Consider the following 18121-nt stretch of genomic DNA (forward strand, 5'->3'; position numbering starts at 1 on the left):
TTTAGATTACTCGTATTTCAAAAGGTCAGTTTCTGTACACAGAAAGATAGTACCTATCACTCCATTAAACTAACTTATAGATAAGTAAAATAGTACCTCCGAAAATAAAACAAAATTCCACTTCAAGTACACATAAACCGCAAAGTAATAGCACGTTCATATGGCGGCTTACTCAATCTTTTCTATCTACACTTAGGGATGGCGAGATTTAGATTAATCATTGCTGTTACGATTGTGTGCATGATGCTCACTCATGCTAGCGAACTATCGTAAAAATAGATTTTGTAGGGAATTCAATTACGAAATGATGACATTTGCGACGGACAGATTTTTTGTCGCATGTTGGGAAAGGTTGGAAATTTATGGCAATTTATTTTGATCAAAATTTATTTTAGCACAAATGGAAAAAATGTTCATGAAAGAAAATGTTCATACTACAAGGTAATACTATTCGAATTTGGAAAGGTAGGATGCTTAAATTTCTAATTTGGGGTTAAATGTAAACAGTTATTTTGGATAAATAGAACGCTTGTTCCGATTTTGTCTAACCGATTTTTTATTGCTTACATCCTGACTTAATAATTCTCACTTTGAAATTTCATACTTAGTCAAATTTTCCAAAATCTATAGTAATTCCTACATAACCAGGGTCGTAGGAAGAAAATTCGGACTTGGACTGAAAATTTTGCGGGCCATTTTGTTAACATCTCTATTCCCCATCCTCTCAGAAATCTCCGGTTCTGAATAAAACACTTCTCTTTTTCGTCTCCTCTCTGGAAAAACCCACCAGCAGTTCAAGTGCTCATCATTGTGCAGAAGCGTGTTAAATCTATGGGCGTTAAGCGACAATCTCTTTATCTGCGTCTTATGAAAAGCCTCAACAATTCTGGCTATGTTGTCCTTTCCAATACTTCAACTACACTCAACATATCAAAGTGCTGATGATTTTTAGTTATCCCCGAAGCCAGTGCGTTGATAGTTACTGACGACTGCGTTAGAACTTTTCGCCCCTATCTCCTCCATCACTAGCAACTCTGATAGTTTCGTTGCAACCAATTTGTGCACATATTTTTCCTTCTAGAAGAACCAGACTGAAACACGTCACATTTGAGAACTCATTTTCTAAAATGTCCTCTAACAAAGGCTAAATCTTCCGTATTCCAAATTATATTCTCCAGAACTAAAAGCATATGAAGTTACTTGGCCGTTTAACCAGAGGAAGTTCGAAGGACTTGGAATTGGGCCCGGTTTTGGAATGAAGACTTTATTGAAATAAGGCAATAACAAGAGGCCTATATAGTTTTCTCAAGAGTACTTAATCGATCATTCAAGTTGTCAGAGGGTAGAGCTATTCGAAAACCGAAAAATGGCAAATTTGGATCCTTTCTGCCTAAAAGCAGCTCCATCGAAATTCCCATCCTTTCGAACTGGCAAGCAAAGAGGAACCAATCATATCAAACATTGTTGATATAGAAACTGAAACGGATTATTTAAAGAGATACTTATTCCTAACTAAACGTTAGCGTAGGCAGCTTAAGTTCGACCAAATTATCATGCTGGGAAAATTTGAAGTCGGATTTGTGGTTATTGTTCGGCTACCAATGTCAACCAGATGGGCAGTACAGAGCTGTAGAAAAAAATCCGCGACCATGGTGAAAATTATAGGGATCATTCATTCCACCGCCATAGGACTCTACCTCAGCAGTAAATTTTGCTGTAGTAAGGTAGAGAAAATTGTCAAGAATCCCCCCCCCCCGAATCGTTGAGAATCCTGCCCACTTTCTCAAGGTAGCCAGCTCGGTGGCATCCTAGCACACAGCATTTGGTATCGCTTCAGGCGGATCTCCACGTTCATAATTCATTAAATTTCATTGCAAAGTATAGATCTGCTCTCCTGGTTTACAAAAGTTAACTCCGAGTGGTTATTTGTCTATATATATATATAATGTACGTCCAAACACCCAAGTTCATTCCGCTCCCATTAAATTTTTTATAGTTATTATATCAGCAGCCTCCCAAAATAATATAGCATAATCATAGCAGCTCTAACGCGATTTATCATCTCTATCTCGCTTTTTTAAATATCATTGTTTATTAATAGCTTAACTTTGCGACTATTACATTCAATATAATGCAAGTGATAAGCTTAAAACAGCGGATAATCATAAAGGTACAATGAAACACCCACGATACGATAAAGATTTGAAAGCAGCGAACGAAATTGAGTAGTGGACTTTTGACTTGAAAAAGGCACTGTCATATGAGAGTAGGCTTATTTTTTGTATGAGGGCAAAAATCAGATCATTTTTTAATATAAAATATATACATAAGTATATAAGCTGGTTACTGAATATTTACCTTTTCTGAAGCATGACATCACCTAAGAATGGGTATGCGCTCTTCACTTATGTATACTTTCAACGAAATAAACCAAGTATTCCAGGACAAAATAATTTAACCCTTGTTTTGACTATCACCCTATCAACTAACTAACTAACAAAACTTTTGAATCCCGAAGTCTTTTTCTTCTTCAGCGTTTGTCCAGTTCAGAAGGGAGTAGATTCGTCTTCGTCGGTTGCGACATTTTGCTCTATTTAAAAGTAGATGCGAAGCTTTCAAATCACCATATAGCGTATCAACCCACCGTTGGTCGGCCTTTTGTTCGTTTCCCATCGACTTCGTTATTCAGACCAATCTTGGCAAATGAATTCTCGTTAGCGCGAATTACATGACCATACCATTGAAGACGCCTCCTTTGTAATTTTTCCACAATCGGTACAATCCCATATCGATCATCCTCATTTTGGATGTGATCATGGCTGTTACGCCATTAGTCCAAAGCAACACCTTCGTCTTCATTATCCCGAGGCACCGTTCATTATCTTTTATAGGTAGGCAAACCTCAGAATCAGAGGGCGATAGGGCAGACGAGACTGCGATAAATTTTGGATTTGATACGTTCGTTGAGACATCATTCACAAAGAACACCAGTTGTGGAACACAATTTCATTCAAGTTGCACTACTAAGTACTAAGTGTAGTAAATAATAGTCTGAGTCTTCGTGTATTCGTATATCAAGCAACCCCGTTACTAATCATTTACCTATAAAGATGATGGTAGATCAGATTTCTAGCTGAGTTTGTAATTTTATAAATTGTTTTACAATGGAACATAGTATTATCGACTTTCATATTTTTCCCATCATTAATTATACCTTTACCTAACCAAACTAAACGTAAATTTTCTTAAAATTTTCATGCTTTTATCTTTGCTTTCAGAAAGGGCATCGGCATTAATTATAGTGCTAATATTAAAAATCTGTCGAATATAACATTATAATCAGTAACAGGCTAGTATTTCTCCTTACTAGGCAGCAAGGGTCGAATTTTTGTTTGGGGCCATTGAATCTATACTAAGCGTCGTACTGAGGCGTTAATCATATCTGTCCAACTTCCTCAGGGGGAGCAATCAGCAGTTTCCATTCACCGAGATTCCGAAAATTCTAGCCCTGCATTGCGCCTTTTCCGTTTGGCAGATGATCGTTTGTTTTTCTATTTTTCGTAATTTTATTTATTTCTTTATTTTATTTTTCGTCATTTTTCTAGAAGACATGGGGATTTTGTCCCCGACTCCGTATCTGTGATTTATATTTGACCGTTAAGTAGCACCCTTATTTTTTATTACTCAACTAATATCTTAACGTGAAAAGTTATCCCACAGTTACGAATATAAAAAAGGAAAGAAAGCAAAAATAAAATTTGTGATTTTGATAAGTTAAGAGGTTACCAATTTACCTTTTTATTAAAAAAAAACAACGTGATCCTGAATAAATTCTCTTTAATTAAACTCTTAAAAACAACGTTCTCCAGAACCCCAAATTTTACCACATCTACACAACCATTGGTTAAATTATAAAAATCATTATTTCGGGTTTTCCGATGACGTGATCAGAACTTATTTCATGGTGTACAGATAATATAAGAACAACAGATTGACTTTTTCGAGACATCAGATAGTATCTTATCTTATCAGAAGTAAAGCCCTAAATAACCAAATTTTCCTATCTTTTCTTATTTAGAAGAAACTCTTTTGATAATTTTATTCCAAATTTTCGGCAGTAATATTCCTACCACCATGGAAGAGAGTTATTCAACATCGTCATTTTCCCGAGTGTAAGTTTGATTTTCGATTCATGCTGAGGTGTTCCTTACGTTATCGATTTTCTTATTTTTATAGACTACAATGTTATCCATGGGAAAATAGTAGCATCCAAGCGGACTGAGATTATTCTTTGTAATAGCCAGTCCTGTGATTGTTACCAAGTGCTTATGAGCTCGAGGTCTTGACGAAGGTGGAGGCAATTTTGACTATTTAAATGACAATCAAAACTCAAATAATTGTCATCGTCACTTTTGTGCTGTAATTCATTGACCGATTCGAAATTGCTATCCTCTGAGGCTGACTTTAAAAACACTTTCAAATTTCCCAAAAATTTAGCTTGAAGATTTTCTTCCTTTTCAGTCTCAATATTCTCTAACAGTCTGGCAACTAGCTTCCCAAGGTAAACTATTACCCCCACGTCGACCTCATTCAAGCGCATGTTGCTCTAAGAATACTCAAAACAAGATACCGATATCTTTACTAGAAAAAAATAGGTTTAGGTTTTTGTCCGTGTGGAGTAAAAAGTTATGCCAGGATGTTAAACAAGACCTTCCTAAGGCGGAATGCTATTCATACCCAATAATTTTCCTTAACTTATTTAACTTAAAATGCTTCATCGATTTTTTCATATGTCACCCATGCTTACTGAAACTATAATATATATTAGTTCGTAATTATGCAGCGTATTTCATTTATAAGAGAATCATTGAAAAGATAACCTTTAAACTTAGTGCCGAAACTTAAAACCATCTTCCTGAGACTTAATCATTTGAAGTAATCACTAATATGTATTTGGTACTTGAAGAACGTTCTGCTTTTTTCATGAAAATCAACATATATCTAATTAATGTACGACACTTTTTGCTTTTTTGGCTCGTCCGAAAGTTAAGCGTTCTTCAATAAGGTTATCCAAAGGAGGTATGTTGAACATATACGGTAGATGTGGTAAACATCCTTTCAGTGCAGTTCCGTATGAAATATAATCACCATAAATGTCCGACAACAAACGAAATATATTTGCTGTTTTCTTTTTAAAAATAAATAAATTAAATAACCTCTCTCAAATTAAAAAACAATTTCCAAAAGTATTTATAAAATATGCAGCATTCATTCAAACTATCCCAATAATAAAAAGCGAAGACGGCTTCACGGTTTCGTACCATGGCAGAAGCAAGTTGTCCGTCAATATTTGGGCAAAAGATTGACCAAAACTGAGGGATCCTAAGTCCGTATCCACATCGGACCGGGCCAAATGGGGAGACCAGGCCCTGGTAACCGTGAAGCCATATTCGCTTTTTATTTTTGGAGCTTGGGTTGTTAAGCCCAAACGAGCAGTCCGGGACCAATAAAAGAGGGAGCATGTTGTTCCTTATTTGGCCCAGTCCGAGAGCAAGTGGATGGGGACTTAAGATCCCTCAATCCTCACACAAAATATCGCAATAAATTTTCAACTAGAGTAAATTAGTTAACAGTGTCGTGTTAGCAATTCATACTGTACATTATTCATTTTCTTTTATAAATGCTATCAATATAAAGCAATGCAACCCTTAATATAAGATTAAATTTTCTTTGAAGTGTGTATGTATGTGCATATAATATTTCGTTACCTCGATTTTTCTAGATCTTCCGCACAATTTGCGAGATATGTCTAGTCAAATGTTACAATAGAAACCTGTCTGTATTAATCATTTGTGTATTTCTTCATTACTCATATACACATGGCTATCTAATATAATAAACAAATATTTATTTAATTTGTTTATCTAAACGTCACACATATACGTACATTTGCATTATCTCATTATCTCTCGAAACTTTCTCTCAAAAAAAAAACCACTATCAACAATGCATTTACATGACGACAATGATGATATTTCGCTTGTTGATAACACCCAACGCAACTATAAAAGCAAATCACATTAAACTGAATCTGTTGCTGCTGATTAACCCAATTGAATTCGATTCGGTACACAACCGAAATCTACCAATAAAAATCAGCAGCATTTAGTTTTATTGTTATCTTGTAGATAGTTGTGAGGAAAGAAGCATTTCTCAAATTGAATTCGCCCGTCTTTATTTGGACGCAGAGTCGTGCTGGTGAAGATGTCAACCACTGTGTGTTAAATAAATGTTTGGCAACACGCTGAATGTTTTCTCTTGGACATTTATCAGATTTGTATTTGTCTATTATCACATTTGCCCTGATTTGATTAAAATGTTTGTATTTGTAGTTTCATATTTACTTAATAGTTTCTAATAATTATTATTTAATTTAACAATTACTGAGAATCTACGTGTGACGTTTTAATAAAAAAAAATATATTGTCAAAGCTACGCGTTTGCCTATGCATGATAACCTCGTTGCTACCTAACTGCCTAATCATTTTGCACGTCAAATTTCATATGAAGTTCAACGAACTTACACAACCCTCCATTAAATATATTAAAATACAAAAATAGAACCAAAAAAAACAATTAGAAAGATACTTCCATATCACGTAACTCCCATAGTTCACCATAGTTCATAGAGTGTATATCAATTCTCTAATAAATACTATTTTATTAAATTTTGTCCAGCCTGTCTTTTGTTTACATTTTGAAAGCGTTTTTTTGTTGAGCCTCCAAAGGAGATGATGTAGTTTGGTATTTTGAATGTCTTTCATCAATAGCCATTCTTTAACTTAATCAATTTCTTATCATCAATTTGCAAATTTATTGCTTACGACATGGGGGTCAAGAGAGCTGAGAAAAAGAGAATATGATATATCAATCAAATAACGTGAATTTCATTCGTGCAATATAACTTCATTGGTTGTGATATGAATAAAAATGATATTTTGATGAATTTTTGAAAAATGCACTGTAAAGTAACGATTAACATCTACGCAACCACATAATTTAATACGGTTTGGAACTTCAGTTCACGGATAGATAATTAGGTAATTTTTAAATAAGATCATAATTTTATTTTTACTGTGCAGAAAGCTTAACATGAAATGATAAATTAAATTATTAATTAAATTAAAAAGGGCCCCTTTACCCTCAACAAATAATTTAAAACTAGAAAAAAAAATAAATTTGTTTGTCAAAAGGCGAAAAAGCTCTCATTTTATCTATTTTGTCTGTGAGGGTTAATTTTCAAAAATGAAAGAAAAAAAGCCATGCAAATGCCCGCTTATCTAAGCGAAAAGCGGAGTATCAGTCAGCAAATTTGATGTATACGACACTAAGCCAAATAATCTGGTTTCATCAACTTAAGAACGTAACAACATTTGCTTCACCAAATTATTGGAGGAAACGGGCCTCAAGTCCTATATACTTTAATAGATCATGATGAAGCACATTCTTGGCCACAGACAAATGATAAGAATTACTGGCCAAGTACTTCCCGCCAGACATATTCAAGATCGTTAAAGCAAGGCTCTATTTACGCCCATTATCATGACATACTTTCGCCTTGAAAAGTGATAAGGTCAGAGACATTAAGGCCATCAGGCTCTCAGAAAAGGGCAAAAATTTCCAGTATCTGGAGTAGTAGAGACGTTTTCGTTTAACAACGAGTTTAATTCAAACGAACATATGATCATATTTTCAACGTCAGCAACAGGAGTCTCATCTGTTCATAATAGAACCAAGAATTACAATTACTTAACTTAGTTTTTTTCCCAATGCCACACCTTTATTGAAGATAGTTTGCAATAGCGCCAAATTGAAGAGGACTTGTATTTGACGGTAATACTTTTTGAGCTCATACTTGACAAAAATCCATACTTTCAAAGCTTTTCATTCAGTAAGAGGAGATAAGACTAAAGTAAACGGACAAGAAAAAGAAATTGTATAAACATCCATACAGAAATAAAAGTGTAGAAGAAAATCGATATTGACAATTCTAGCCCTGAAATTCATAAAATGATTAAATTTCAATTATTAGAAAATAGACCGATATCAAGACGAAAACCCGCTACTTATTTAAAACTTGCTCCTCTATTGCTTAGCTTCACTATTTAAAAACTTTTCGACTGAATACGACAGATACAGCTCCTGGCTGAGATATTACTATACTAATCTAATAGTGGATACTGGCTCATCTAGTTGGAATCTATGTCTGTTAGATTTCCCTCAACTATCAATTTGCTAAAACAACGTGATTTTGCTGGAATTATGTCTCGAATCCTGCGTTATTAAAATTAGAAAAAAACTTATAACCAATGGTATGTTTTCGCACCAAAATAAAAATACGATGGGTCCAATTCTTTCTAAACTGGTCTTATCTCATCAAAGCAAAATTTCAGCGTCTCATTCTATCCATGAGGGATATGTTATAACATTCGTATCTTGGTGAACAAAGCTTTAGAAAAATAACAAATTTAAGCTTTTAATATAGGGAAAAGAAAATATTTTAACCTCAATTGAAAATATCCAAATCAGGTAGATCTTAAATTTTACAATAAAGAAATAAATGTTCTGGGGGTGGTCAAAAGATCATCTAGAATTAACTGAAGTCGATTACCAGGATAGAACTGTACAGTTAATTCCAGATTGACGAAATGTGACCGCTCCCAGAAGCTAAGTATAGCTGCTCTGAAGTATTCGTCGATAAGCACTTCCTTCCGTCTTCCTCCTTGGTAGCCAACTCGAGAGGTGCCTCAAGTCCTATAGATCGTACATCAGTTTTTGACACATTATTAACAAAATTTTCGTGTTTTGATCCTGGCGCATTGAAACTTGCACCGGAATGGAATTAAAAATCCAAGCATTCATTTATATCACGATATAATTTGAGGCTTGGCCATGAGCCTGGCGGCAATTTGTTCTCCTATTCTTTATCTTCTCTATCAATGGCAATGTCCAGATCATACAAGATGTTCCGATCTTCCGGAGCTATACAACTCAATGACACATCTCTTGCAACATACTCCATGCAAGAGGATCGCATAAGCACCTTTCCTTAATGTCCGAATTTTTCTTCCAACCATCGAATCCGCGAAGCTTATAATATCCCCCCTTCGTAGTTGAGTTAAATTTTACTATGTCACCAAACTCCCGGGGGAGTTTGATTCTTATTATGCAAACAATGTGTTACAACTCTCCCCAGACAGTAGAAGCACACTCTTTGGATTTTTTGACGAGAAATTTGATTTTTAGCAAAAAATTTAGCAGCCACAAATATGTTTCCCCCGTCCTCTCATCTGATTTGCTGCAGCAATGCAAGTGAAGCTTCATACGCTTACCGACAATGATATCATCTTCGATCGCGGCCATTCAATATTGGTACCGCACATCCAGCTGACCATAATACCAGCCAGAGCAAAACGAAAATAACTCAGAAAAATTAGTTTTAAATAAATAATTTTAATAGGACCTGACGAATAATGGGTTTTGGAGAGGTAGTAAAGTATATGTTTCAGGCGGCTCTGGAGCGGTAAGTATGTTGGAAAGGTACATTTGGGCAAATTTTAATTAGGTAAATACTAAATATAAAAATGATAACAATAAAATGTCATCCAAAAAATAGTAATAACCATAGGCGAGTGCAATACTGACCACATTGCCTCTTACACCATAGTTAACTATTACAGTCAAAACCAAAATCAGCAATATTTTTTGCCCCTACTATATAAAATTAAAAACAACAAACTCCACGCGCAAAATTGCATTTCCCCTAAATTTAAATTAATTAGTTGTGTTCGCACATTCCCCAATTTCTATTTTCTTATCTTGTATTTATTTGAAAAACGTTCAAAGTTATTCCCATCTCAATCGGTACCAATTACTCACTTTGACGGAAATATTTGTGAAAGTTTTAATATTTCAAAACGCCTGACATGGGTGGGAAAATAATAAATGAAAAATGCAGTTACGTGGTCGACAGCACATCTTGTTTTCAATTTCTATCGCAAAAATATTATTGTTAGTACGGAATGAAGGAAATAAATTGACTATCAAAATCCACTGGGGCAGCTCTAATGGTGATAATAACTTTTAACTGAAAAATAAATTAAAAAAAAAACGATTATAAGAATTGTAGGCGGACATACTTTAAGGCAATCCTATTTTTATACAGCTATAGGTCAACATTTCTATAAAAAGCTAGCCTCTGATGTTTATGTGGCATGATTCATTCTAACGTTCTTAACGTATTTTCCTAACTTTCCTCTTGTATTTTCAAAGACTGAACCGATAATTTTTTAAATGACATTGGAATCAATGAGTAAAATAAACATTTTTTTTTTAAAATTTGGGTGTCATCCTCTCCATAAATGTTACCATCTCGAAGTAGATATCGTACTTCCATTTTTTACCGGGGTCTTCTTGGTATTAGGTTCTTCCTCATTTAAGAGAATAATCGTATTGAAAATATGTCTATTGGTGAAGTACTCCATCCCCTCGGCATCAGACCTGAACTTAAACCTTGATGACAGTCGACACGCGACGAAGCTGGGTTGTTGTTTGGGTTTATACCACATGACCTACATAATTGGCACCAGATCAGCTTTTACTTTTGCAGCGACATGTGCTAACAAGATGCCCTAGCCATTTAAAAATTCCATCCTGAAAACTTAATATCGCTCCGAGTCCGCAGTATGCGTAATGCACTTACGGTACTCTACTTTTCATTGCAAGCCCGCATTTCCTGCAAGCTATCCTCCAGGCACATCACCGACAGCAACTTTCAATCAAGCAAGTTTTTGGTCTCGAAAACGCGTAAAGGTGTCCGGATGTTCGCTGCTATTGGGCATTCACGCTTGACGTCCTCTTCCACTTCGATTTTTTTCTGGAAGAATTCAAGATCTCATATTTTCAGAGAGAATATAGACTTCAGATTAGAAAGTATTTTCTCCAAGTAGTTTCTTGACCATCTCGTAGAAAGTAACCGACCGATTTTCGCGTTGAAGTCACCTCGATAACGTCTTAGGGCAATAAGTCTACGTGGCTGCTATTTCCCGATCAGAAACTTCGCCAATGAAATGTTCTATACAAGATTCTACCATTCCAAGTTCCAAAAGAATAGTCAATAGTGAAAAAATAAAAGATTTCCTTTGGAAGTAATTTTTCCGTTTTATTGGCTGAAAGTATCTAATTTAAACAAATACGTATTTCGAGGGCCAACTGTCCCCTTCTTCAGTGTTTTTATCTTCTGAAAAATGTTCCCACCATTTAGGTTTTTATAGCTGTTCTTGAGAATATAATATCTTAATTAGCCCTTCTTAAAAGTTCCACCAAAGTGGAAAAATTGTTGCCCATGTCAGTGTTGGACCTGTTTACCGGGGGAATTCTCGAGGTGTGGAGACTCTCGGGGGTATCTAGTCTCCTAACGTCGTTCACCTCCTTCAAGATATTGGCGTTGTCCAACGACATATGGTGTCCCTGCTCTATTATATGTCTGGCAACGGCAAACCTTATGTGTGGGTTATTCTTATTTTTAGCGGATTCAGCCTCCTTTAAGTGTTCTAACACCCTGGTGTTGACTAACCGTTTTCTTTGCCCTAAATAAATCTTGTCGCAATCTGGGCAGGAGATCTTTTAAATGCCCCTTTTTTCCGTACACTCTTTTCTGTCTTTGACCGATTGTAACTCGGTCATAAGTAGGTATCATCTGCTGGCCAAGTTGGCCCGGAATTCACGTTTATGTAGTCGCCTTTTGATGTCCTGCGTCCGACCCTAATAGTTTAGTGTTATCCATTGCCTAGGTTCTGTGTTCGCCTCCTGAAAGAGTGTTGAAAGTTGCTGTCTCGAGGCCTGGTGTAGTTTCGTTTTACTCCGATTTTCGGTGAGGTTCCTGTTGTATCTGTTTTTCTTGGCTGTTTCCAGGATGTAATTCATTTCCTTATTTCTTCTCTCCTCATTGAGCGTTGTGACCAGCCTGTGAATCATAAAGTTGTATGCGACCATCTTATGGTGGAAATCGTGGTTTGAGGTGTATGTGATGGCTCGTTGTGTCTGGGCCGGTTTCCTGTAGATGTCGAATTCAAAATCCCCTCCTTCCCGGATTATTTTTAAGTCTAGGAACGATATCTCCCCTTCCTTTTCGATCCCCATGGTGAAATCGATGTTCATGTGTGCCTGATTAAGTTTCTCGAGGATTATTCCTGCTTCTTCCCTTTTGGTTATTACTAATACGTCATCCACGTATCTGATCCAGAGATTCGAGTTGATCCTTCAGGTTCTTCATAAATATCTCGCATAGCAGCGGTGAGAGGGCGTTGTGCATTGCTGCCCCGGAGGTTGTTTTATAAAATTTATTCCTGAATGTGGAATACGATTCACTCATGTACGTGAAGGCCAGTTTCTTATAAAATTTAGCCTTCTTCCTCCATTCGGATGAGTTTTCGTGTGTCGTGACCCATTCCTCGAACAAGTGTAGAGCTTCCTTCGTCGGTACGCTTGGGAACAGCGCTTTTACGTCGAAGGATACTAATATTTCATCACTTTGTATCCCCCCGGCCTCGTTGAGTCTGGCAATGACTTCTCCGTTGTTTCCCACTGCTCGCTTTCCTATTTTTAGGCCTAACTTTTTGGCTTCTTCCAAGAGCCACCTCGCAATATTTTGGGTCGTTGCTGCGATTATCTCCCTGGCCTCGTTGCCTTCCTTATGTATTTTGGGGAGGTATTTGATTCTGGGCAGAGATGGGTTAGGCATTCTCAATTCGGCTGCTTTCTTAATAATGGGCTTACATTCAGCCAGCGCCTTTTCAGTCAATAGGGGTTTGTCAAAGTTATTGCTATTGAATTTATTCACCCCGAGGTTTGCTGATTTGTAATAATCTTTTTGATTTCTGGGGATATGTCGTTCTGATCTGAAGGGTCAATTTGATAGGAATCTGTTTTCTGAAGTTTTCTACACCATTTTCAATTTAAACTGTCGTTTCATTTAAGCGCAATGTGGATCTAACTCATATCGTCTTATTCAAGATGAAATCAGTTCCCTTTAGATTTACGCCGTCATATAATGTGCATAAAGTTTCCCCTAATAAAATAAAGACAGCCGCCGCAATTAACCTCTCTCTGGCTGATACAAAAAATCTTAATCCCATGCACAGAAAATTTAATTCAGTTTTATAGCCGGGTTCGTTAATCTCATCCAACAAAACCTACTGCAATAATGAGACATGCATTGTAAATTTAGACCAAACGTCTGATCTGCAATTGCACCACAATCGCGCTTCAGATATGCACATGAATGCAACAGACTAGACTAGAGCACGTTGCACTAGTCAAACCGCAAAAACCAAAAATAGATACACAACCACGCAACTTATGATTACGCTAAATCAGGTTACATCTGACGACTTTAAAACCCATATAAGCCCCTAGGTGGCCGTGTAGAGAAAATAATTCATACGGTGGATGTCGTGGAGTAAAAATTTTAAATTGCAAACAATAATCTTTAATAAAATATACCCATTAGAGGCTCGCTACTAACTTAAAACAACGCGAGTTGTAGTGCTTTCACTTTAAGTGTCTGCACACGCGAGATAGCCACCCCCAAGAACGTCAATCCAATTCAAAGACTATATTGACCAGATTCTATAAACATGTCGTGTTTACACTCAAATATTGGGGAATATACTCGAAAGTTGTGAGCAAGCCATACCAGGACTGCATCGAAACAATTTCCCACACGTGAAGCATTTTTTCATTAGCTGCCAAAATGATTGCACAAAACCGATTCAACTGACCCAATCATAGGCATTTATTACACAATCTCCCATTGCTCTGATTCTTCCTCATGAATGAATCCATATGCCAACCTCCAAAGATTGCTCACATTGCGATTATGCCCCAAGTCAATAGAAAGCACCCCCTGCATTATAGATTTTGACTGAGCGCATGTCAGCTCCTATTCCAAACTGAAAAGCGAGTTTTCCCCAGATGTTATCACTTCCTTGGGAAGCGGTGGTGGTATCCATTGGTTTGCCTATTCGGCATATTAGTCACAAAATTCCTGTGCAAGTTCCGAGCTAGTATTCCTCTAGCCAAGTGCCAAATGCACCTCACGCCGCCGACAATTATCAGATACAAATAAGTGGAGGCTTTTTTGATTATTCGGTTCGGTGTTCCTTGTACGAATATTCTGCGTCGCATTTTTATCATATATCAGAATATAATTACCGCTTTAATTCCATGGATGGTAGACTAAAATAAGTTTGGGACGCGGCCGAGATAGTGAAGAGCGAGAAGAGGAAATATGTCGCCAATCTATATGAAAGGTAATTTCGCTGTTGCCTCTTGTCAATGTTTTAGCGAAATTTCTTGATATAATGCCAACAATTTGATCTAATTTTAATTCGAATTCGACGACGAAATTGGCCGAATCTTGAAACTTTCACAACGTCGAGGGTTGCGAACTAGACCAATGTTTTGAGTTTTGATATTACCAAAATTCATAGTCTCCTCGGTGGATGTTTTTCTTTCATTTCCTCTAATTAGTAGGTTTTCAATTTATTCTTTATTAAAACAATTTGGTTCTACAAATCGATTCTTTCTACAGAGTAATCTGATGAGTATACATTTAATTTAATTAAAATTAAAATTTTCTCTTTACTTTCAGATCGTAAACGGCGTGAATGTCAGTCGGAATAAACATGCCAGCATATTACGATATGATTGTTTCACACAGTCCTCCTGCTAGTTTCCTCTCAGACTTCAGCGCTAATAATTACTCGTAAGTATTGCATTTTATTATCTTACGGGAACTATTTCATCGATTTTTAATATGAACTTATACTTTGCAGCAGATTTTATGATCCACATCCCCGGTCATGCCGCCCTCAAGTCCTAACTCCTCCACAGTCCCGTCGGGTTTTGTCAACATTACAAAATACTAAATCAGTGCCAGAGAAAGTACACATTGCTCCAAAATCATGTTTGGTGAATCGACCTTCCGATTGTGCTTGTTCAGAGGATACAGCCAAAAGTCCAACGTGAGTAGATAATTATTTAAATTTCTTTAATTTTGAAGAACTGGGAATCCCGTGATGTGGACGTCTGAAGTAAAATTAGTGATACGACCTGTGCTGAGTGACTTTCTCAAATGTAATTTCGTAGGAACAATGGAACTTTCTGTTTTCATAGATTATAGTAAATCAAATGAGTACTCTCAAAAGAAATGCAATTCAAACAGATAAAAGTGGAGAAGTTAATGCTGAGATAGTATCAAAGAACAAAGTTTGATAACAAAGTAGGTGACATGTGCATACCACTATGGTTTAAAAATCAACGCATGTAAGGCAAGTGAGAGCTGTCCTTCAGTTTACCGCGTTTTCCAATTATACCCACTCTTAGATTGCACATTATTTATTATCCATGGTTAAGCCAATATTTTTGTGTTATCATTGATTGCATTCTCGGTAATAACTCTGTCCTATCTGATTGAATTGAAAGCATTTTTTCACCTGATATATGACATCGATTTATCTTCCTGTTCGATACATTCAGTAAAGTGATATTTGTTACAAAAATAGTGACATAAATAGCTGTTATCATCTACTTTCAGTAAATTATATTTGATATGATTTTAAGCTGGGGAAATAAAAGTGAATTGGCGGATCCATTTCTGTCACCCTTCTTTCCTGATTCCGAAAAAAATGGAGTACCCGAGTAACTTTGTCATATATTTTATCGTAAATACTTTGAATATATCCTAGCCGGTTTTAGCATAATTTATGAATTCATTGTTTATTATTATTTATCTACGAGGTCGCGCAAATTGTCATGCCCCTTCGATGAATATAGTGCGCATATCCTAACTATAATATGTAACTCAGATAACTGACACAAATTTTAGTACGCTCCAACTTTTAAGTGCTTAAACAGTTTATCTACCATTTTACCATCTCCCAGGTTTAGTTTTCTTCTATTCATGGGAATGATGCAGTGTGCCAAATTGTGCCAGATAATAATGTCTACTTGTGCAACCGCACTTTTTATCTGCAACGGACCAGCAAGTCACCAATGTTTTAGCAGATTTCTTACATGGATATGTTCATATGTGCCTGACATGAGTTTTCCAGTATAATTTTTACAATATTTTATTCTCGTTCTCGGCCTCTTGCTTTATAACCATATCGTGTAGCGTAAAGGCTCTCATGTGTTTTGGTTTGTACCTTCAATTAAATGGTACTATAAGAATTTTAGCCGAATTAATATTTAGCTTCCAACGACGTGGAGCTACAGCCCAAATCGAGCCTTGGCTTTGAGTTAGAAAATCGTAGAATTGATTTGCATCCACTGAGTCCTTCCAACGTCTGCTGGTCGGCTTCTATCGACTCTGCCTTTTAGCATTCGTCTCGGAATCCCTCCCTTGTGCATTCGTTTGATGTGGCCAACCCATTGCGTTTTCCGGATTTGACTAGTATCGAGGCTAGTGGGTCGTCCAATAATTCATACAATTCATGATTCTATCTGATTTGCCAGACATCTCCTTCCTTTACGGCTCCGAAAATCTTTCAAAGGTCTTTTCTCTTGAAGATATCGATCTCCGACATTTGCGTCAAGATCCACGTCTCGCATCGATATAGCAGCACGGGACAAATTAATATCTTGTAGATGCATAATTTATTGCCTCTGTGTACTTTTCTCGATCTCATTATGGGGGGAACCGTATAAAATGCTTTATGAACAGTAGTAATCCACCTTTGAATTTCGTATTTTTCGTTTCCGTCCTTCGAGAGTAGGACTTCTAGCTAGACGAATTGGTCCACCTGTTCGAAATTATGCTCGCTCATTGCAATGTGCTGCATACTAGCAACTGCCTTTCGAGTTTGAATCATGTATTTCGTTTTGGATTCATTGATCCTGAGTCCCGCTTCAATGGCTACTGACTCGAACTGCTCGAACACTTCCTTCGCACGAAGCATCGTTCGAGCAAAAATATCCACGTCGTCTGTGCAGATTTTACCAACAATGTACCTCTGGTATCAACTGAGGTCACCTTCCTGGCGACGTTTCGAGCAATAAGTTAAAGAGCATGGGGGGTAGCAATACCAACCCCTACCTCCCAATTGCTAGTTATCCTTATTCCTAGTTAGATTCTATCAAATAGTGTTTTCCTGTATTTACTATATCGTCCGCATAATCTTAGACTTTTAGTTCTAGAAGTTTGCCAAACACTGATGACAATGATAGCAGTAGATAAGATTATTAGTTCCATCCATGACTATATTATTATATTATTTTCGCAAGGGTATCTTTGACGCCTTCACAGACACTTTCGATTTTCAAAAACGCACACAAAACTGTTTGTTTTGTTTTTATCGTTGCTTTTTGATCCAACCTTTTTCAACTCCTGGAAAGCCAAAAGTTCACTCACCTACAAATATCTACCATGTATTGTGCTTAAAAATAGCATTACTTCAAAAGAAGTCAACATTTTTTTTGTTTTATGGAAAGATTGGAACATAACATGCTGCGTCAGGTGATAATTCAATTCTCTGTCTCCTCCATTGACTCATCTTTCAATACGGGGATTCAATGTATTCGTCCAGCAGCGCATTCTAGAATTATCCCACCGCTACTGCCATCTCTTATACAACTTCCTAGAGGCTTTTCGGCAGTGCACAGTCACCGGATTTACCTTCCCTTTCCGGTAGAGGCACAAACTGCCTGACCCGGTAATGTCCTATATGCACACCGGACGCTAGGTCGTTTGCAAAACCAATCAATATTGCTCCACCATACATTATGTTCCACAGCAGATATCTCCTTGAGAAGCACAATATAGTTTTTCCGCCCGTCTCTATCTCGTACAATTAACTGATTAACCCAGCTAAGTAACCACCCAGTTTAACAAAGTTGCCCTTAATCCTGCCTCACTTATCCGGAATAAAGACATTCCTGCTATCACATCGACTCCCGAAGCCCATAATATCGTTTAGATGGAACTCCCGCTATCTCGATGACCTAAAGCAGTCTTTTATATACTACCCTCTCCAACATGTTCCCCATAGTGTCCAAAAGA

The 18121-nt window shown here is 36.8% G+C and overlaps 1 protein-coding gene across 9 annotated transcripts in view; it reads left to right on the top strand.

The window, feature by feature from the left end:
- LOC119647908 (protein phosphatase 1 regulatory subunit 3C) overlaps positions 1-18121 on the top strand; it is an 83821-nt gene that overhangs the window by 51596 nt on the left and 14104 nt on the right. For 2 of the 9 annotated variants that reach the window (XR_005248964.1, XM_038049218.1), the window contains exons 4-5: positions 14714-14827; positions 14898-15086. Coding sequence is in view for 8 of the 9 variants with exons in the window: in XM_038049218.1 (XP_037905146.1) it covers positions 14730-14827; positions 14898-15086 (287 nt within the window). In the remaining variant the exon portion in view is untranslated. Of the gene's footprint in view, positions 1-14078; positions 14373-14468; positions 14655-14713; positions 14828-14897; positions 15087-18121 lie in introns of those variants that run through there. The other 7 variants (XM_038049224.1, XM_038049219.1, XM_038049225.1 and 4 more) reach the window with 7 other exon arrangements.

The sequence above is a fragment of the Hermetia illucens genome, chromosome 2 (genome assembly GCF_905115235.1).
Source record: "Hermetia illucens chromosome 2, iHerIll2.2.curated.20191125, whole genome shotgun sequence".
NCBI classification, from domain to species: Eukaryota; Metazoa; Arthropoda; class Insecta; order Diptera; family Stratiomyidae; genus Hermetia; species Hermetia illucens.